Source organism: Saccopteryx leptura, chromosome X (assembly GCF_036850995.1).
Source record: "Saccopteryx leptura isolate mSacLep1 chromosome X, mSacLep1_pri_phased_curated, whole genome shotgun sequence".
Taxonomy (NCBI): domain Eukaryota; kingdom Metazoa; phylum Chordata; class Mammalia; order Chiroptera; family Emballonuridae; genus Saccopteryx; species Saccopteryx leptura.
Window position 1 is genome coordinate 478634 of NC_089516.1, and position 21465 is coordinate 500098.

Below are 21465 nucleotides of genomic sequence, written 5' to 3' on the forward strand. Positions count from 1 at the left end.
AACTGAGGGTCTGGAGCCCCCTTCTCCGTCCCCGCCGGCTGAGGTGGGAGATGAAGGGCTGGGATACGAAGAGTGTGCTCTGTGCAGATGTTTACGAAGAAAACGAGCAGATCGTGGCGGGGAGGGGGGAGGGGGGGTCATTCCAGGACCCTAAAACCTCCGTCGGACCGAGGCTGTGTGAAGGAGTCCGCGTGGGCAGAGAGGGGAGTCCCAGAGGAGAGCCCCCTTCCCCCGTGGATGAAACGGCTGCTCGTTCTGCATCCCAGCTGCTCGGGGGACAGAGGAGAGTCCCTGAGACACCTCAGCTCATGCATCTGGGTCCCTGCCTGCAGACAGGGCTGACACGGGACACGGGGACCCCCTGAGGAGACCACCGGGCGCATCAGGACAGAGGAGGAGGCTCTCTGGGTGGAACGGTCTTCTCGCCACGGCTCGTGGGGGGGTCCCCGTTTTTTGGGGGGGGCAACACCAGAGTGCACCTCCTTGCCGTTCAGCGTGGGGTAAAACGCACCCCCGTCCCCGACACATTTTCCTGTCAGTGCCACCTGGAGCTCCGTGTCCCCTTGGACACCCCGTCCCACCTCCCTCTGCTCCTCTGACACCCACCACCTCCTTTCTGGCCCCCGGAATCTGAGTCCTCTGGGGAGAGGCGGACCTCACCCACGTGGAATGAGACCGTCTCTGTCCCTTTATGACGACGGGGTTTTATTTTCTAAGCGCCGTGCTGGGAAGAGTCGTGCACCGGGGGAGCATTCTTATCGGGATGTCCCTCCTTCTCATGGCTGAGTCATTAGCCATCGTGGAGACAGATCAGGTCTTATCCGTCCGTAAATCCGCGGATGATCTATATTTGGGGGAGGGGGTACCCAAATATAGACTCCGGACAGCACATCTCCGTCACAGTTAGGGTCTGCTCCGATGCGTGCAATGTCTCCCCCGAGAACCCAGCCCTGACATCATCGCTCCCTAAGAAAACGGTACAGATACCTGTCGATTCCTGGTCCCAGTCCAAGGACGCAATCCCCCCCTCCCCGTGCAAAAGGTGTCCCCCTGCCCTGAGCAAGCCAGCACACAGTGGGGACCTTCCTTCCTTCCTTCCTTCCTTCTCCTTCCTTCCTTCCTTCCTTCCTTCCTTCCTTCCTTCCTTCCTTCCTCCCAGCCTCTCTCCCGGGCACGGCAGGTGCGACCTCAATCTTCACCCCGGGTGGAATCGATCCCAAGTTGCGGGGGAGAAACTGGTAAAAAGGTGTCCCCCTCGCCCTGAGCAAGTTAGGACCTTCCTTCCTTCCTTCCTTCCTTCCTTCCTTCCTTCCTTCCTCCCTCCCTCCCTCCCTTCTTTCCTTCCTTCCTTCCTTCCTTCCCTCTCTCCCGGGCATGGCAGGTGCGACCTCAATCTTCACCCCGGGTGGAATCGATCCCAAGTTTGCGGGGGATTAACTGGTAAAAAGGTGTCCCCCTCGCCCTGAGCAAGCCAGCATGCACTTAGGACCTTCCTTCCTTCCTTCCTCCCAGCCTCTCTCCCGGGCACGGCAGGTGCGACCTCAATCTTCACCCCGGGTGGAATCGATCCCGAGTTTGCAGGGGAAAAACTGGTAAAAAAACAGCGTTCGTCCGTGGGCACCTCACCGGGTCCGTGGCCCCCCCTCAAGCGGTGTTTCAGGTCATGCAGGGTGAGAAACAGAGGCAGAGTGTTCCGAATGTCCCCAGCCCACCCTGGCCCGCACGTCAGAAACGCCAGCTTCGTTCATGGCACGTGCTCGTGGTGTGAGCAACGTCACAATGTCACAACGTCGTCACAACGGAGGCGTGTGCGCGATCGTGGGAGAGGCAGAGAACCCCTGGCACGCAGCTGGGGGGAGCCGTGGGCAGAGGCAGGTCCCCTCCTGCACACCGGGCTCGGGGTGGCCTCCCAGGGGCTCCCCTCTGTCCCAATGCCTGAGTTGTGCTCTGCGGGCAGACCCCAGAAAGCAGCTGAGCCACGACGATCACGCCCGGCTGACAAAGCCGGCTCCCTCCTTTCTGAATGACATTCATTACTTCTTATCTGCTCAACGAGGCGTACAGCGCTCAACAACCTTCCCGGTAATTAATGGACCCGTACGGCCGACACACAGCCCACGTGGGGGCGCATGGAGATTCGTCTCTGCTCTGCCGAGTACACCAGGCAGAGAGGAGATGCCGATGGCCACTCGCCCGGAACGGGGCGGGGGAAAGGAAGGGGAGAGGCGGGCAGGGGTGGCCTCGGCTCAGGGGACAGGTGCTCCGATGGGGGAAGCACTGTGACCTCTGAGCTCTAAACCCTGACTCTGTGACTTGACCCTGACTCTAAACCCGAACCCTAAACCGAATCATTTTCTTTATTGATTCACTGATTTTATAAGTGAGAAGAGGGGAGGTAGTGAGACAGACTCCTGCATGCAACCCGACAGGTATCCACCCTGCCACCCCCCCCCCTGCCTGGGGCCGATGCTTGAATCAACCGAACTATTTTTAGCACCTGAGGGTGATGCTCGAACCAACAGAGCCACGGGCTGTGGGAGGAGAAGAGAGAGAGGGACAAAATGGGGAGGGAGATGGGTGGAGAAGCAGATGGTCGCTTCTCCTCTGTGCCCTGACCGGGGATCAAATCCAGGACATGCCGCACCAACGCTCTAACCACTGAGCCAACCGGCCAGGGCCCCAAACTCTTAATATTTATAATATAAATATACACCTTCCAGGCATGAAGCTTCCTTAGGGAGCGTCTCTCGACGGGAAGAGCTCAGTGTCGGTCAGACGCTGTGTCCCTATCAGGTTTCTCAGTCGCTATTGCAAGGGGTTCTCCGTATCCCTAGTCCCCACGTGTGACGAGGACGGGTGACAGGCGTGGGGACAAAGCTGGCTACCAGGCAGGCGGAAGCATGCAGGGCTGGCCACGTGCCGGCCAAGCCCTTGTTTGACGTCAGAGCCCCTTTCTTGTTAACATTTTCAGGAGACAATCTGACATGACAGTTGACATCGGACATCCTTCTGTGTTAGTGTCCAGTGGAGACCAACGTGGCCAGACAAGTCATGTCCTTTACAAAGCGGTTCCCCCCCCCTCCCCGGTAGGTCCACTACCACACCTGTCACCACGTACACTGATGACAGCATGACCGAGTCCATTCCCTGCGCTGGACGTGAGGTGACCGCCAGCTCGGAACATCCGATTCCTGACACACATCTCGGGGACGTGTGGTGTCCCTTCTGCATGCACGGACAGGGTCCTTCCGAGAACGTCTCCACCCGTGCCTCTTGACAATGTGGTTGCAATCGCAGCACGCAATGCTCCAAATTTTATTTTATTTTTTTTAATAATGTTCCTACTCTATGTCTCTAGTCCTCATCCACGGACGTCCACTTCCTCCCCTCCCCTCCTCACCGGGGGGTGGAGAATGGTGATGAGTATTTTAATCATTCTAAGAGGTGATGTATCATAGTACTTAGAGAGTGGGATGTGGGGAGGGTCCCTGGTTATTGACTATAAACCCAGCTCTCGTATCCTTCCTTTTTTTTTTTACAGAGTCAGAGAGAGGGATAGACAGGGACAGACAGGAATGGAGAGATGAGAAGCATCAATCATTAGTTTTTCGTTGCGCATTGTGACACCTTAGTTGTTCATTGATTGCTTTCTCACATGTGCCTTGACCGTGGGGGCTACAGCAGAACAAGTGACCCCATACTAGAGCCAGCGACCTTGGGCTCAAGCTGGTGAGCTTTTGCTCAAACCAGATGAGCCCGCGCTCAAGCTGGCGACCTCGGGGTCTCGAACCTGGGTCCTCCGCATCCCAGTCCGACGCTCTATCCACTGCGCCACCGCCTGGTCAGGCTCGTATTTTTTAATTGAATCGATCGGGGTGATGTTGGTTCACGGCAGCGTACTCAACAAAATATCACCGCGCCGTGCTCCCGTAATGCAAAGCAATGTCTCTTTCTGTCCCCGCATCTGTCCTCTTTGCTTTTTTTCTAACCCCCTCGTCTCCCTTCCCCTCTGTCCATCACCACACGGTGCTCTGTGTCTACGACTCAGGGGTCCCCAAACTTTTTATACAGGGGGCCAGTTCACTGTCCCTCAGACCGTTGGAGGGCCGGACTACAAAAAAAACTATGAATAAATCCCTATGCACACTGCACATATCTTATTTTAAAGTAAAAAAACAAAACGGGAACAAATACAATATTTAAAATAAAGAACAAGTACATTTAAATCAACAAGCTGACCAGTATTTCAATGGGAACTATGCTCCTCTCACTGACCACCAATGAAAGAGGTGCCCCTTCCGGAAGTGCGGCGGGGGCCGGATAAATGGCCTCAGGGGGCCGCATGCGGCCCGCGGGCTGTAGTTTGGGGACCCGTGGTCTACGTGGTCCACATATATATATATATATATTTTTTTCTTTTCCTCAGCATGTGTTCAAAGGAACCGATCACAATGAATTTCCCCTGAGATGACTGCACCCCCACAAATAATAATAAAAAAAAATTGAGCCTACATGTAAAAAAAAAAAAAAGCAAAAGCACTAATGGTGTCATGAGGGAGGGGTGAAATTATTCCATGAAGTATTTGGTGGAGTGGGCAGGAGGGTGTAGCAGGCAGAATGAAATACATCCCTGTGCGGTGTTTTAAAAAAAAATCCATCCCGTGGGTGCATTGAGAGGGGGAGGCTCAGCAGAGGAGGCGATCACCTGTCTCACGGGGCTCACCTTGAGGGCGCCTCTGAAGGTCGGCGGACAGATCGTTACAACCCTGGGAAATGGCCTCCCCTCGCCCTGCACAAAGGGAGGCCTCGAGGGACGTCACGGCTGATTAAGTTTTAAGAGAGCGCGGCTGGCCGTGGACTCGCTTCCGCGCGCCGTGGCGGAAAGGACATGGTGACTTTCTAACCCTGCAGGTGACCCGCGGGAAGTCACCTGTCTGCCTCCAGCCTCTCGGTAAGTTCCTGGCTTGTCCCCCTGAGGGGAGGGGGAGGGGGGGGACAGCTCTGTCACTTATAGACACATCCAGTCCGCTGAAGGCATGTGCCCGGACTCTGACAAAATTCTAAATGTCAGCGGTAACTGGAAATAGAGAGAGAAAATGAGTACAGACAAGCAATTTTAAAATAAAATAAATGACAGACCGAGAACAAATCAATAATATTGTCATCACTGGGGGTGGGGGGGGGGTTGCCAGGTGGGTAGAGATATATTGGGGGGAGGGGTGGAGACACCTCATAAGTGATAGGAATGTCTAACCGCTATGCTGCATGGCTGACACTAATCTAATATTCTGCGCCGACTGCAGTGGCCAAGTAAAATTTTATTTTATTGATTTTTTATTTATTTTTTATATTTTTTACAGGGACAGAGAGAGAGTCAGAGAGAGGGACAGACAGGGACACACACACAGGAAGGGAGAGAGATGAGAAGCATCAATCATCAGTTTTTTGTTGCGACACCTTAGTTGTTCATTGATTGCTTTCTCATATGTGCCTTGACTGGGAGGCTACAGCAGACCGAGTGACCCCTTGCTCCAGCCAGCGACCTTGGGTCCAAGCTGGTGAGCTTTTTTGCTCAAACCAGATGAGCCCGCACTCAAGTTGGCGACCTCGGGGGTCTCGAACCTGGGTCCTCCATGTCCCAGTCCGACGCTCTATCCACTGCGCCACTGCCTGGTCAGGCGCCCAGTAAAATTTTAAATGAAAAAATAAAATAGAATCAAAGAGGACACACAGCACATTTCCAGCGGAACAGCAGCTGGGATTTAGGGTAAACCAGGTTGAACAGAATCCATCCGTTTCTTTACTATATATATATTTTAAGGAAATAGTACTCTTTCGTGTTTAAAAATAGTCTGAGGGCTTTTAGCGTAACGTGAATCACTGCCCGTGCCCCCCTGAGAGCGTGAAACTGGCTTTGTCTTTTCTTCATTGTTTGTGTGTGTGTGTGTGTGTTTCACTTAAATTTAAATCTTCCGAGTATTTGGTAAGAGTTGGCGAGAGGACTCGCCCCAAATACAAGAGGTTTCATCAGCGGGTCATTCCGCACCGGTTACCGCAGACACGTGAGTGAGGACCGGGTAAGCAGCTCCTCCCCGGAGAACGTCCAGGGGTTGGGACGTGGAGATTCCTGACGATGACCCTGAATGTGTCATCCTGAGAGCCTGATGCCTCGTAGAGAGGTCAGATCCTCCCATCCTCACCCTGAAACACAGCGTCAGCTGCCCGGCCAGACTGGCCGTTTAGGAATGGTGGCATCCTTGAGGGTCATCGACGCTAAAGGTCGTCAGGACATCTGCTCAAAGCAATAATAAACAGAATCCACAGAGCTAGGATTGCCCAGTCTCCCTGTGACCCTGACCCAGCTGGGTGACCAAGGGGACGACAGTGTGGATGGACAAGGGTCCCTCTCAGAGACTCCAGCAGGTGACTCGGTGAGGAGCATCTCTGTGGCCCCATGGGCGGGTGGTCAGAGTGGACACAGGGTCCGGCGAGCTTAGAACAGACGTCCCGGGAGGAACAAAGGGCCAGTGCACCAAGGGACAGGGACACAGGTCCATCCCAGCTGCTGCTGTGGGTTCTGTGCCCTCATGGATGGGTTCCCCGTGGCTGGCTGGACCTCGACTCTGGGGGCGGGCGGCGAGCTCGGACGTGGACGCCCCAATGAGACGGTGCCCCTCGGGGACTCCATTCTGCCCCGACCTGTCCAGAAACTGCGTCTTTCACGTGACGCCCGCCCCGCCCCCCGAGAATGGACATGCTCCCGTGGAGCCCCTACGAACCGAATTTCCAGATGTCGGGCACAAACGCAACGCTCCTTCAGCGTGGGGTCCGCGAACGGGAGACGACGTTACAAAGCGGACTGGTGGGATGGTGTGTGCAGGAGACGACGTTACAGAGCACACTGGTGGGACGGTGTGCGCAGGGGACTGCGTTACAAAGCGGATTGGTGGGACGGTGTGCGCAGGAAATTATGTTACAAAGCGGACTGGTGGGACGGTGTGCGCAGGAAACTATGTTACAAAGCGGACTGGTGGGACGGTGTGCGCAGGAAACTGTTACAAAGCGGATTGGTGGGACGGTCTGCGCAGGAAACTATGTTACAAAGCGGATTGGTGGGACGTGTGCGCAGGAAACTATGTTACAAAGCGGCTTGGTGGGATGGTACGCACAGGAAACTGTTACAAAGCGGATTGGTGGGATGGTGTGCGCGGGAGACTACGTTACAAAGCGGATTGGTGGGATGGGGTGCGCAGGAGACTACGTTACAGAGGGGATTGGTGGGACGAGTGCGCAGGAGAGTACGTTACAACGCGGCTTGGTGGGATGGTACGCACAGGAAACTATGTTACAAAGCGGATTGGTGGGATGGTGTGCTCAGGAAACTATGTTACAAAGCGGATTGGTGGGACAGTCTGCGCAGGAAACTATGTTACAAAGCAGATTGGTGGGACGTGTGCGCAGGAAACTATGTTACAAAGCGGCTTGGTGGGATGGTACGCACAGGAAACTGTTACAAAGCGGATTGGTGGGACGGTGTGCGCAGGAAACTGTTACAAAGCAGATTGGTGGGACGGTGTGTGCAGGAAACTGTTACAAAGTGGATTGGTGGGACGGTGTGCACAGGAAACTATGTTACAAAGCGGATTGGTGGGACAGTGTGCGCAGGAAACTGTTACAAAGCGGATTGGTGGGACGTGTGTGCAGGAAACTACGTTACAGAGCGGACTGGTGGGACGGTGTGCGTGGGAGACTGCGTTACAGAGCGGACTGGCGGGACGGTGTGCGCGGGAAACTATGTTACAGAGCGGACTGGTGGGACGGTGTGCGTGGGAGACTGCGTTACAGAGCGGACTGGTGGGACGTGTGTGCAGGAGACTATGGTTACAGAGCGGACTGGTGGGACGGTGTGCGCACAGGAAACTATGTTACAAAGCTGACTGGTGGGACGGTGCGCGCGGGAAACTATGTTACAGAGCGGACTGGTGGGACGGTGTGCGCACAGGAAACTATGTTACAAAGCTGACTGGTGGGACGGTGTGCGCAGTTAACTACGTTACAGAGCGGACTGGTGGGACGGTGTGTGCACAGCGGAGGACCCACCTCCACGGTGGCTCTGCTCCCAGCCTCCCCGTAGAGGTGACCACGGATGGCCACACGGGCTGAGCCCACAGCTCCCCACGCCCACCGTTCAGACCATCTCCCTCACTCTGCACGTGGAGGCCACCAGCCATGGGTGTTCCCGCTCGGCACCCCTGAGACACTCTGTCCCCAGCTCTGTCCACTCCCGGGCCAGGCTAAGCCTGGGACCCGGTCACCACCACCAGGTCCTCTGCCCGTCCTGCTCTGAGAAGCAGAGGGTTCCGGACAGAGCCGGCCACCCCACCTCCGCCGTCGCCAAAGACGCACGGACAAGCTTCCACACAGACGCTGGGGCGGGCGGGGGGGGGGGGGCAGCGGTCAAGAAAGGGGTCTAAGGCCTGAAGGGTGGAGACGGGCTGGAGGTGAGCAGCTTAGCGCTGTGCCCACAGGACGGAGTATCCGCTGGCACAGACAGCCCCACAGGCACCGATTCAAGGACCGAGTTCACGTGACTTCACAGAAAGCAACAGACGGGGGCAGGCGAGCGGCCGAAATGTCACAGCAGTTGAGACAAGCAGGACGTCCGTGCTCCCAAAGGTGACCATGACTTCCTTCCGCGATCCCCGGTGGGGCCCCCTCCCCCCGGAACGGAGAAGCTGCCACGAACGTTTAACCATTCTGCACGGGAAGGCAGGCTCTCCACAGAGACAGGAGACTCACACAGGGCCTTCTAGAGCAGCGGTTCTCAACCTGTGGGTGGGGTCGCCTAAAGCCATCGGAAAATACATCATGCCTATCAGGTATTTACATTCCGAATCGTAACTGTAGCAAAATGACAGTGATGAAGTAGCCACCAAAATTATTTTTTGGTTTGGGGTCACTGCCACATGAGGAACTGTATTGCAGGGTCACGGCATGAGAAAGGTTGAGAACCACTGTTCTAGAACATTCCTTCCTGCCGCAAGTCAGGGCTGTTTTTGCCGTCTCCGTTCAACGCGCTTGGACTTTCTAAACGGCCACACGCAGACCCCCGGCGAACCTTTGCTATCTCCCTGATTACATGTCTAACATAACCGAGTCCTGGCGGGTGACTCCTGAAGCCAACATTTTTCTTAAGAGAAATTCATCCAGGTTTTGCAAGATGTCCTGCAAACATCCCTCCGCGGACTCTCGTACAAGAAGCAGACCAACCCCCAAGGCCACGTGCACCAGCCTGTGCCGTGTCACGGCGTCTGTGGTGCTGTGATGACCTCCGCTGGCGGAATCACGAAAATACGGTGGCCACAGGGCCTTGGACCGTACCTTTGTCATTCAGAGTCTCTTCTTGTATCCTCCTCACCACGTCTCTGGCTTTGGCCTCGTCGTTTCCAGCTAGAAAGAAAAAAAAAAGAAAAGAATAAACACAATGACTGACAAGATCGTAGGCGGCCACGACCCCAGGTGCCCAGGACGTTGTTCCGAGAAGGGCTGTTTATGTTTCTGCGTCGTCTGCTGTCTGGCTCAAGCCGATTTACCCACTTCGGACCTGAGTTCTTTTGGCCCAGACGGGCAAAGTGTGGGCACTTCTCTGACGTTGCAGTTTTTGTTGATTCCAATGAGGGGAGGCGCCCGGTAGCGTTAAGAACGTGGGGAGCCCAGGCCCTGGCCAGTTGGCTCAGTGGTAGAGCGTCGGCCTGGCGTGCAGGAGTCCCGGGTTCGATTCCTGGCCAGGGTACACAGGAGAAGCACCCATCTGCTTCTCCACCCCTCCCCCTCTCCTTCCTCTCCCGCAGCCGAGGCTCCATTGGAGCAAAGATGGCCCGGGCGCTGGGGATGGCTCCATGGCCTCTGCCTCAGGTGCTAGAATGGCTCTGGTTGCAACAGAGCAACGCCCCAGATGGGCAGAGCATCGCCCCCTGGTGGGCGTGCCGGGTGGATCCCGGTCAGGCGCATGTGGGAGTCTGTCTGACTGCCTCCCTGTTTCCAGCTTCAGAAAAATACAAAAAGGAAAAAAATGGAAAAAAAATATATAAAATACCAAAAAAAAAAAAAATTAAGAGAAAATTTGACAGAATGATTAAAAAAAAAGTATGCATTTTTGGGTCTGATTATATGTCATTAGGGTAACTGAACTCCGTCTGGGTCCAATCACACTATTGCAAACGCCAAGAGTTGGTTCTTCTTGTTTTATTTTTTTCATTGCCCGTTAAGTGGTATAAACGTCAGATCGCTCCCCCGCGCGGTCAGCATCTTCTGAGCAGGGCAGGTGGCACGGGCTGTTTTGGGAACCTGCTGGGTGGTTTTTTAAATAGCTCCAGATGTTGTTATTTCAGAACCAGCTGCCGGGCCGGGAACGCCCGCCCCGCTGGGAGGAAGGAGGGGGCCGTCGCCCGGGTCAGACACAGGACACAGGTGCGTGGAAGCCTGGGTCGCCGGCGCGAAGGGGTCAGTTTCTTCTCATTCTGTGACGGGCGACCCCCGTAGAAACCCACTCATGGGTGTGGCTCTGAGAATCCTGGTCTAGAAGGACGGTGGCAGGGGTCGTCAAACTTTTTATAAAAACCGCCCACTTTTGCAGTGCTGGTCAACCTGGTCCCTACCGCCCACTAGTGGGCGTTCCAGCTTTCATGATGGGCCAATCGCACCGCTTCTCTTGTGTGCCCTGGCCGGGAATCGAACCCGGGACTTCTGTACGCCAGGCCAACGCTCTACCACTGAGCCAACCGGCCAGGGCCGGTAAAATATTTTATTTATTGATTTTTTTTTTTTAGAGAGAGGAGTGAGAGAGAGAGACAGAGAAGGGGGAGGAGCAGGAAGCATCAATAAAATTATATATATCAATAAGAATATCAATAAAATTATATATCAATAAAAATATCAATAAAATATCAATATATATTTGTCAATAAAAATTATATATCAATAAAAAATCAATAAAAATTATATATAAATATATATCTCAATAATAACATGGTACATAACTACGTATGTACCAAACATTTCCTTAAATGTAAACGGATCGGATGTTGCAAAGCGTGACATGATTTTGATGTCTGATGCTCTGTCCACTGCATCTGTGTGTGTCTGTGTCTCCTCCCTGGGTCCTCACACGGCCGTCCCTGTGCGTGTGTCTGTGTCTCCTCCCTGGGTCCTCACACGGCCGTCCCTCTGTGTGTGTCTGTGTCTCCTCCCTGGGTCCTCACACGGCCGTCCCTCTGTGTGTGTCTGTGTCTCCTCCCCGGGTCCTCACATGGCCATCCCTCTGTGTGTGTCTGTGTCTCCTCCCTGGGTCCTCACACGACTGTCCCTCTGTGTGTGTCTGTGTCTCCTCCCCGGGTCCTCACACGGCCGTCCCTCTGTGTGTGTCTGTGTCTCCTCCCTGAGTCCTCACACGACTGTCCCTCTGTGTGTGTCTGTGTCTCCTCCCTGGGTCCTCACACGGCCGTCCCTCTGTGTGTGTCTGTGTCTCCTCCCTGGGTCCTCACACGGCCGTCCCTCTGTGTGTATCTGTGTCCTCACCTCCCTGGGTTCTCACACGGCCGTCCCTCTGTGTGTGTGTCTGTGTCTCCTCCCCGGGTCCTCACACGGCCGTCCCTCTGTGTGTGTTTGTGTCACCTCCCCGGGTCCTCACACGGCCGTCCCTCTGTGTGTGTGTCCGTGTCTCCTCCCCGGGTCCTCACACGGCCGTCCCTCCTTTCCCACCGAGCCCCTAATGCCCGCGTCTCCTTTCCCACCGAGCCCCTAATGCAGCTTCTGATGCTCTGTCCACTGCACCACCGCCTGGTCAGGCTTTTCCTCCCTTTTTAACACCATTTTGCGGGCTGTTCCCATATACCTTATTCCATTTCCGCCTCCCAACCAACAAGCTAAGCCCTTCCCCGGCCTTTTCCCTGGTGTGATCTATTCCAGGTCCTTGACGGGTGCCCGCAATTAATCTACGGGATGCCCTTTCCAAACCAAAAGAGTGTTTACAAGAGTTAGAAAAAGAAGAAAAAAAGACAAAAAAAAAAACAAAAAAAGACACACATCACAAAGTAGAATGTACCCAGTAAAAAGAAAATGTATGGCCTGACCAGGCGGTGGCGCAGTGGATAGAGCGTCGGACTGGGATGCAGAGGACCCAGGTTTGAGACCCTGAGGTCGCCAGCTTGAGCGCGGGCTCATCTGGTTTGAGCAAAAGCTCACCAGCTTGGTCCCAAGGTCGCTGGCTTGAGCAAGGGGTCACTCTGTCTGCTGTAGCCCCCGGTCAAGGCACGTATGAGAAAGCAATCAATGAACAACCTTCAGTCAAACCGCTATGCCCCATGAAGAACTGCGCCCGTCAGCAGATATAAAGTTACCTCCTCCGAGTGGCAAGGAGGAGCTAGGAGGGTACTCCTGCTGCAGAGGGTGGGAGGGTCGACCCTGTGACCCCACAGGACAGGGGAGACGCGGGCATTAGGGGCTCGGTGGGAAAGGAGGGACGGCCGTGTGAGGACCCGGGGAGGAGACACAGACACACACAGAGGGACGGCCGTGTGAGGACCCGGGGAGGAGACGCAGATACACACAGAGGGACGGCCGTGTGAGGACCCGGGGAGGAGACACAGACACACACAGAGGGACGGCCGTGTGAGGACCCGGGGAGGAGACGCAGATACACACAGAGGGACGGCCGTGTGAGGACCCGGGGAGGAGACACGGACACACACAGAGGGACGGCCGTGTGAGGACCCGGGGAGGAGACACAGACACACACACAGAGGGATGGCCGTGTGAGGACCCAGGGAGGAGACACACACACAGAGGGACGGCCGTGTGAGGACCCAGGGAGGAGACACACACACAGAGGGACGGCCGTGTGAGGACCCGGGGAGGAGACACAGACACACACAGAGGGACGGCCGTGTGAGGACCCAGGGAGGTGAGGACACAGATACACACAGAGGGACGGCCGTGTGAGGACCCAGGGAGGTGAGGACACAGATACACACAGAGGGACGGCCGTGTGAGGACCCGGGGAGGAGACACAGACACACACAGAGGGACGGCCGTGTGAGGACCCGGGGAGGAGACACAGACACACACAGAGGGACGGCCGTGTGAGGACCCGGAGAGGAGGCGGCTGTCCGCACGCACAGGAGAGAGGCCTCGGGGGGACCCAGCCCTGCCCGCACCCGGGGCTCAGACTCCAGCCCCCCAAAACCGGGGGACATAATCATCTGCTATTTAAAGTTCTCTGTCTACGGCACTGGTTGGTGTATCAGCTCCGGCAAAGGGTTTCCGATTTCCTGTTGTGCTTGGTCCTAGCAAATCGCACACAACATAGGCCAGCAGTGAAAGCAGAGCCCTGTGCGTGTCCAGAAGGGCCCCCCCCCCAACCTGTCTCCTGTCCCCTTCTGTCCTTGACCTAAGTCAGTGCCAGCATCTCCCGCACCCGTTCCGTCTCCGGGAAAAATCACTGTTCCTTCCCACCGAGCCGCCCGCGCCCGTGACCCTCACGCCAGCTTCGAAACACAGCCCCGGATGGGGGGGGGGGTCAGGAGCATCACCTATGATCACGTGCACGCCCAGCCGCGCCAGGTGTCTGCAGGTGGCGTAGCCGATGCCCTCGGTGCCCCCTGTCACCACGGCGACGCGGTCCGGCTGTCGGGGGAGGGCTGCAGGAGGGAAAGAAGAAAAAGCCGAGTTGGGGTCGGGACCGGAGGACACGTCCACCAGGGTGTAACCCCCGCTTCCCTGCCCCCACCCCCACCCCGGGGAAAAGCCAGGTGCCGATGGGATGGATGGTGGCATTGCTTTCTTTTTTTTTTTTTTTTTTTTTAATTTATTCATTTTAGAGAGGAGAGAGAGAGAGAGAGAGAGAGGAGAGACAGAGAGAGAGAAGGGGGGAGGAGCTGGAAGCATCAACTCCCATATGTGCCTTGACCAGGCAAGCCCAGGGTTTTGAACCGGTGACCTCAGCATTTCCAGGTTGACGCTTTATCCACTGCGGGTGGCATTGCTTTCACAGATGAGGTTCCGCTTGAATAGCTCCCCGCTGTGAGGGGTGTGGCTGTGACAGTGTCCTGAGTGGTCACAGCCTGAATGAAGGCTCACAGGGCATCATAGCTTGTTCTGGGGGGCATGATTCAAACCCTAACAATTACACACGCACACATGCACACACACAGGTGCAAGGATACACCAGCCCAGCTGCAGGAAGTTTCCTAGGTGGGTGGGTACATCCCCGTGAGCTTTTCCACAGTCTATCACGGACGCCATCCACGCTTCCCAAAAATCCTGGCTGCAAGAGAATATGTGTGTGTGGGGGTCTCTCTAAGCATCTGGACTTTGACCCTCTGTTCTCTGAGCCTAGGGTGTCCCTTATCGGGGGGGGGGGTTCACCCCAGACTCGTTGCTAGGTAGGTATAGTCTGTGGTGAGCCCTGAAAAGCAACGATCTTCAGAGCGCATCCTTTGCATTGATGGGTTCTTCAATGACAAGTGAGTGTCAACATCGTTCTGTGTATCTAAATTCTATCTTATCTAATCATCAACTCTCTGGAAATCGAGGTCGGGGACGGACGTTACCGGGAGACCCTTCAGAACAGGTGTTCAGTCCCCCAAGCCACACCAGCTCAATCACGCAGCCTCATGGGACCCACAGGTAACGCAAAGCTATTTATGCGCCCCCCCGATTTCTCGCTGGAGAGCCACGCCTCTCGATTAAGTGAAAAAGGCAAACAGCGCCCCCTATGGGAATAGACACACACCCGGGGCCACAATGTGTGCAGGGCTCTGTGCAGCTATGGTGAAGAATGCCTTCAGATTTTTTTATTTATTACAGAGACAGAGAGAGAGTCAGAGAGAGGGACAGATAGGGACAGACAGGAATGGAGAGAGATGTGAAGCATCAATCATCAGTTTTTCATTGTGACACCTTAGTTGTTCATTGACTGCTCTCTCATATGTGCCTTGACCGTGGGGCTACAGCAGACCGAGTGACCCCTTGCTTGAGCCAGTGACCTTCGGACCAAGCTGATGAGCTTTTGCTCAAACCAGATGAGCCCGCGCTCAAGCCGGCGACCTCGGGGTCTCCAACCTGGGTCCTCTGTGTCCCAGTCTGATGCTCTATCCACTGCGCCACCGCCTGGTCAGGCTGGTTCTTACTTAAGAATCTAACTTGCGAAGTTGACCTTGGGCCTCGGTGCTGACCCGGCATTTGGGGAAATGATAAAACAACAGCTCTGTGTAGACTTTGCTCACTGACAACCCCACCACAATAAGACGTGGCCCAAAGGTTAACATCCATAAGAAGTCCATCTTAAGAGTAGAAGAAAATGTGGATGGTTGTTTTTTGTTTTGAGGGTTTTCTGTTTGTTTTTTTTGCTTTGTTCTGTTTTGTTATTCACGGATGAGCTCATGACAAAGACATTTCTAAGGAAAATGAGAAACCATGCGCATCTAAAATGACCTCCAAAGAAAAGCATTTTTTTAAAAAAAAAAACTCTTTTAAAACAAAACCCAGCAAATAAACAAGAAATTCTACACTACTCAGCACAACAAAAAAATAAATAAAAATAATTGGTTCTCTAGCACCAAAATGGACTGAAATAATACCAACATAACAGAATGTCAGGATGAAAGAAAGGATACATTGTTTGTATATAAAGAGAACCTTCTCAAATAATTGGAAAACATGTAACAACTCCCCCATCTCCCAATAATAATAGACAAAGGAAGTGAAGGAGGAATTCACACAGCTGTCAGATACAATTTAGATACACAGAACGATGTTGAAACTCACTTGTAATTGAAGAACCCATCAATGCAAAGGAACTTAGTTAGTTGTTTCATCCATCAGGTACAATAGCAGGGGGTGGGGCGATGGTCCTCCCCAGGGGGGGAAAAAAATTGGACGCTCACATACTTAGTGAATTTTCTATGAAAAGCTTACGTTCTAATAGGATCAAAGAAAGTTAAGAAGCAACAGAGACAGACTCCCAGACCAGAGAGCAGGCTGTCCGAGGTCACGGGGGTGGTGGGGGGACGGGAGGGAAAATACAAAAAAACATGAATGAAAGAGAAAATGTCACTGCACCCTCGTTGATAACAGAAAGCTCTCCAGTCTGAGTCTGACTGTCCTTGTCCATGAAGACATCCTACGGGGGAAGGGGGGGTCATTTAAGGGAAAGCCACCCTGACATTGTCCCTTGGGGAAGTCACGCCGGACCGACTTGAAAAGGGGCCCATTGTGTAGGGCTCCGTGGAGAGGACATTGTTGAAACGGCAGAAGATGGATAAAGCGGAGTTGGGATTAGCGGTTGCCAGGGTGATGTGTGTGTGTGGGGGGGGGGGGGAGGGAGAGATGGGACCAGCAGCGGGGACAGAGCCCTCTGCGTCCTCGCTGTGACGGGAACTCGCACAGTGACCGGGGGCGGCGGCGTCGTCTACAAATAATCACAGGACCAGCACAGGCTCGTCACTGGGAACTGGACAAGCAAGCCTCCCTGTCCGGCATCTGGATGGGACGCACAGCCTTACAAGGCGTTCCTGTTGGAAGAAGACAGATGTGACGAGGACACGCGTGTCTTCAAAGCCCGTGTGCATCTCCAGTGACCTCCCAGGAAAAGTCTTTTAAAAAAAAATAATAATAAAACAACTCAACAAGAAATAAACAATCACACGTGGAAGTCACACCACACAGCCTTCTTTAAAAAGAAAAGAGAAAGAAATGAAGAAGAAAAACAAAGATGTCTTTGCCTTGTGGGTTTTGCTCCAGGAGTTTTGAAAACATCTGTGGTTTTAGGGGGGTTTATTGGTCTGTTTGGTTTTTGGCTTCTGTTTGAATAGTTGATGTGTCCACGCCCCGGGGTAGTTCATCAAATACGGAGGGAGGGCTGGGGACACAGCTGGTTCTCTCTGCTGCATTGAGCCCATACGGACAGGTACGGAGTTACAGCTGTACCCCCAGGATGTATACAGTGTGTCCGTAGTCATGGTGCACTTTTGACCGGTCACAGGAAAGCAACAAAAGACGACAGAAATGTGAAATCTACACCAAATAAAAGGAAAACTCTCCCAGTTTCATACCTATTCAGTGCAGTTCGATGTGGGCTCACGCACAGATTTTTTAGGGCTCCTTAGGTAGCTATCCCGTATAGCCTCTACAGACTCGTCACTGACTGATGGCCTACCAGAACGGGGTTTCTCCACCAAACTGCGGTTTCCTTCAACTGCTTATCCCACCGAGTCATGTTATTCCCATGTGGTGGCGCTTTGTTATAAACGCGCCGATATTCACGTTGCACTTTGCTCACAGATTCGAATTGAGCGAGCCACAGAACACACTGAACTTTCCTCTGTACCGTCCACATCTCGACTGGCATGGCCGTGGGCTGCTCCGCTGTATACACGGTGTGACGTCATCCTCTGCGCATGCTGCCACATCATCCTACAGAAACTGGGAGGGTTTTCCTTTGATTTGGTGCAGATTTCACATTTCTATCGTCTTCTGTTGCTTTCCTGTGACAGGTCAGAAGTGCACCATGACTTTACGGACACACTGTATTAAAGAGGGAGAAATTTATTGTAAGAAACGGGCTCGCTCCGTCGTATTGATCAGCAAGCCCCAAAATCCGCAGACCCCCAAGCAGGAGACCCCGGGGAAGGGCTGACTTTTCAGCCCAAGTCTCCAGGTCCGTCTGTAGGTGCCACCTCCTCTTCCTCCAGGGACCTCTGTCTTTTTCACTCGGGACGACCTTCGACTGATCAGACGCGACCCACCTACACCACGGCGGGCGGGCGGCTTTGCTCAGCGTTCTACACAGACGTAAACGCTCAGCTTGTCTAAAGCAGATACTTTCAGGGTAACATTCCACCAGATTTCTGGGCTGGGGGCCCACCCTAGCGGACAGGCACAATCACCAGAAGGTGTCAAAGCGTTCACGCTTGCTAGGTGCTGGCGGTAGTCAGCGGGAAGCCAGGCTCCCGGCTACATGAGGCCCTCCGTGGGCCAAGTCATTGCGTCACGTAGGAACAAGAAGAAAATGAAGCCAAGTTTCCCAACAAAAGTTCCCTCTGCACTGAGGAGCCTGAAATTCACATAATTAAAGAGAAAAAGGCTAATCTGATGAAGCCAACACACCGTGTGATCCTGACTCCGTGACATTCCGGAAGAGGCAGAGTCTATACACACAGTAGAAAGACCCACCACGACCTGGGGTTTGGGGGGCGGGAGGGGTGCAGGGAGACAGAGAGCAACGGGAATGCTCAGGACGGCGACCCTACTCTGGGTCACACCACAGTGACGGACACCTGTCATCACAGGCTGGTCCAAAGCCCCCCCCCCCCCGAGTGGACAACGCGGAGGCTGAGCCCTCTTGGGAACTGTGGACTCGGGGAGACAACAATGTCAGCGTGGGGCTGTCTGTTGTCACAAACGTCCCCTGTGGCGGCGGACGGCACTCACGGTGGAGGGTCCCAGAGTGTGTGTGTGTGTGAATGTAAAAAATGGCTGTAAAAGGCCCTGGCCGGTTGGCTCAGTGGTACAGCGTCGGCCTGGCGTGCAGAAGTCCCGGGTTCAATTCCCGGCCAGGGCACACAGGAGAGGCGCCCATCTGCTTCTCCACCCCCCCCTCCTTCCTCTCTGTCTCTCTCTTCCCCTCCTGCAGCCAAGGCTCCATTGGAGCAAGGATTGCCCGGGTGCTGAGGATGGCTCCTTGGCCTCTGCCCCAGGTGCTAGAGTGGCTCTGGTCGCAGCAGAGCGACGCCCCAGAGGGGCAGAGCATCGCCCCCTGGTGGGCAGAGCGTCGCCCCCTGGTGGGCGTGCTGGGTGGATCCCGATCGGGCGCAAGCGGAAGTCTGTCTGACTGTCTCTCCCCGTTTCCAGCTTCAGAAAAATACAAAAAAAAAGAAAATGGCTGTAAAGTATCAACTTTGTTACTGTATCTCCCCATGTAAAAGAAACACATTCTATGGAACTATCTGGGGTCTAAAAACAAGGTACGTCTCATACAGCGGCGGTGGCGTTTCCAATGCCACAGATGGAACTGAGGACGAGACAATCTGTGAAGACAGTGACTGGTCATCAGACACAGACGAGGACATTCTTGTGGAGGGGAGTTTTGGCCGTGACGAGGAGTTCGTATGAATGTCATGATGAATCAAACTGGAGTTCGATCACTTTACGTCACGCATTTTTTTCTTTCAAATTTCAGGCACCCCCCAAAAGTAAGGTGCGTCTTTAAATGTGGGAACGTCTTATATACGTGGGGAAATATGGTACAAACATGCACACTCATGGAAACATATGCACACTCACGGAGGGGACCCTGAGCATAAAGCAAAATAGAATAGAATAGAATAGAGTGGTCAAAGATAATAGAATAGAATAGAATAGAATAGAATAGAATAGAATAGAATAGAATAGAGTGGTCAAAGTTAATAGGATGGAATAGAATAGAAAACAGAATAGAATAGAATAGGAGTGGTCAAAGATAATAGGATACAACAGAATAGAATAGAATAGGAGTGGTCAAGAATGGGATAGGATAGGATAGGATAGGATAGGATAGGATAGGATAGAATAGAATAGAATAGAATAGAATAGAAGTGGTCAAAGTTTAGAATAGAATAGAATAGAATAGAATAGAATAGAATAAGAGTGGTCAAGAATAGGATAGGATAGGATAGGATAGGATAGGATAGGATAGGATAGGATAGAGTGGTCAAAGTTAGAATAGAATAGAATAGAATAGGAGTGGTCAAGAATAGGATAGGATAGGATAGGATAGGATATTATAGAATAGAATAGAAACACACAATGTTGAGGGGGCAGTGCAAAGTTAATACCCCAATAAGAGAAGTCTCTTGCACACTGGATGCCGCAAACCTCTAGATGCTAAAACAGGGCCAATGACCTTCCCACAGGGCATAAAGCAACCTGCTGTCCCCAAAGCGGACTGGTGGGATGGTGTGCGCAGGAGACTACGCCTTCTTGGGAACTGTGGACTCATGAAAATATATGCACACTCCCGGAGGGGACCCTGAGCATAAAGCAATTGGATCCCCCTCAAAATAGAATAGGATAGGATAGGATAGGATAGGATAGGATAGGATAGAATAGAATAGAATAGAATAGAATAGAGTGGTCAAAGAAGAATAGAATAGGATAGGATAGGATAGGATAGGATAGAATAGAATAGAGTGGTCAAAGTTAATAGGATAGAATAGAATAGAATAGAATAGAATAGAGTGGTCAAAGTTAATAGGATAGAATAGAATAGGATAGAATAGAATAGAGTGGTCAAAGTTAATAGGATAGAATAGAATAGAATAGAATAGAATAGAATAGAATAGGAGTGGTCAAAAATAGGATACAACAGAATAGAATAGAATAGGAGTGGGCAAGAATAGGATAGGATAGGATAGGATAGGATAGGATAGGATAGGATAGGATAGGATAGAATAGAGTGGTCAAAGTTAATAGAATAGAATACAATAGAATACAATAGAATAGGAGTGGTCACGGATAGGATAGGATAGGATAGGATAGGATAGGATAGAATAGAATAGAGTGGTCAAAGTTAATAGAACAGAATAGAATAGAATAGAATAGTAGTGGTCAAGAATAGGATAGGATAGGATAGGATAGGATAGGATAGAATAGAGTGGTTAAAGTTAGAATAGAATAGAATAGGAGTGGTCAAGAATAGAATAGGATAGGATAGGATAGAATAGAGTGGTTAAAGTTAGAATAGAATAGAATAGAATAGAATAGAATAGAATAGAATAGAATAGAATAGGAGTGGTCAAGAATAGGATAGGATAGGATAGGATAGGATATTATAGAATAGAATAGAAACACACAATGTTGAGGGGGCAGTGCAAAGTTAATACCCCAATAAGAGAAGTCTCTTGCACACTGGATGCCGCAAACCTCTAGATGCTAAAACAGGGCCAATGACCTTCGCACGGGGCATAAAGCAACCTGCTGTCCCCAAAGCGCTGTTTGCAAAGGTGACCAGACAGCAGGTACATGACCACCGGACAGACGGCTATAAGACCAAAGATTAAACACATTGCTTAGAATCAGCGTCACCGTGTCACGTCACCTGCACCCACAGCAACGCCTCCCTGCTGTGGATGTCACCGTCCCCTGTCCCTTCCCCTGTAAACACAGCCGTATCACCTTGGTCTCCTCATCGGGACGCTATCTGGGCTCCCGCCTGAAGCAGGGCTTCCCAAGTAGCTCGCTGTTCTCACAAACCTCACGGAAGACGCGTTGCCTGTCTGTTCCTCACTTTTATTTTTCAGTGAACGCTGGTTTTTACTTGTGACAGAGAATGCTATAGAAAGTTTCAGGGGCAGCAGAACATGTAAACTTCAGCCACGTGTGCATAAAATCAAGTATAATAACAACCTCCGCCCTCCCGCTGCTAACACC

The 21465-nt window shown here is 52.7% G+C and overlaps 1 protein-coding gene across 1 annotated transcript in view; it reads right to left on the minus strand.

The window, feature by feature from the left end:
- The window catches only part of DHRSX (dehydrogenase/reductase X-linked), a 97078-nt gene that overhangs the window by 61285 nt on the left and 14328 nt on the right, over positions 1–21465 (minus strand). The window contains exons 2-3 of the mRNA XM_066357683.1: positions 13590–13697; positions 9382–9450 (exon numbers count right to left, since the gene is read on the minus strand). Coding sequence (XP_066213780.1) covers positions 9382–9450; positions 13590–13697 — 177 coding nt within the window. The remainder of the gene's footprint in view (positions 1–9381; positions 9451–13589; positions 13698–21465) is intronic.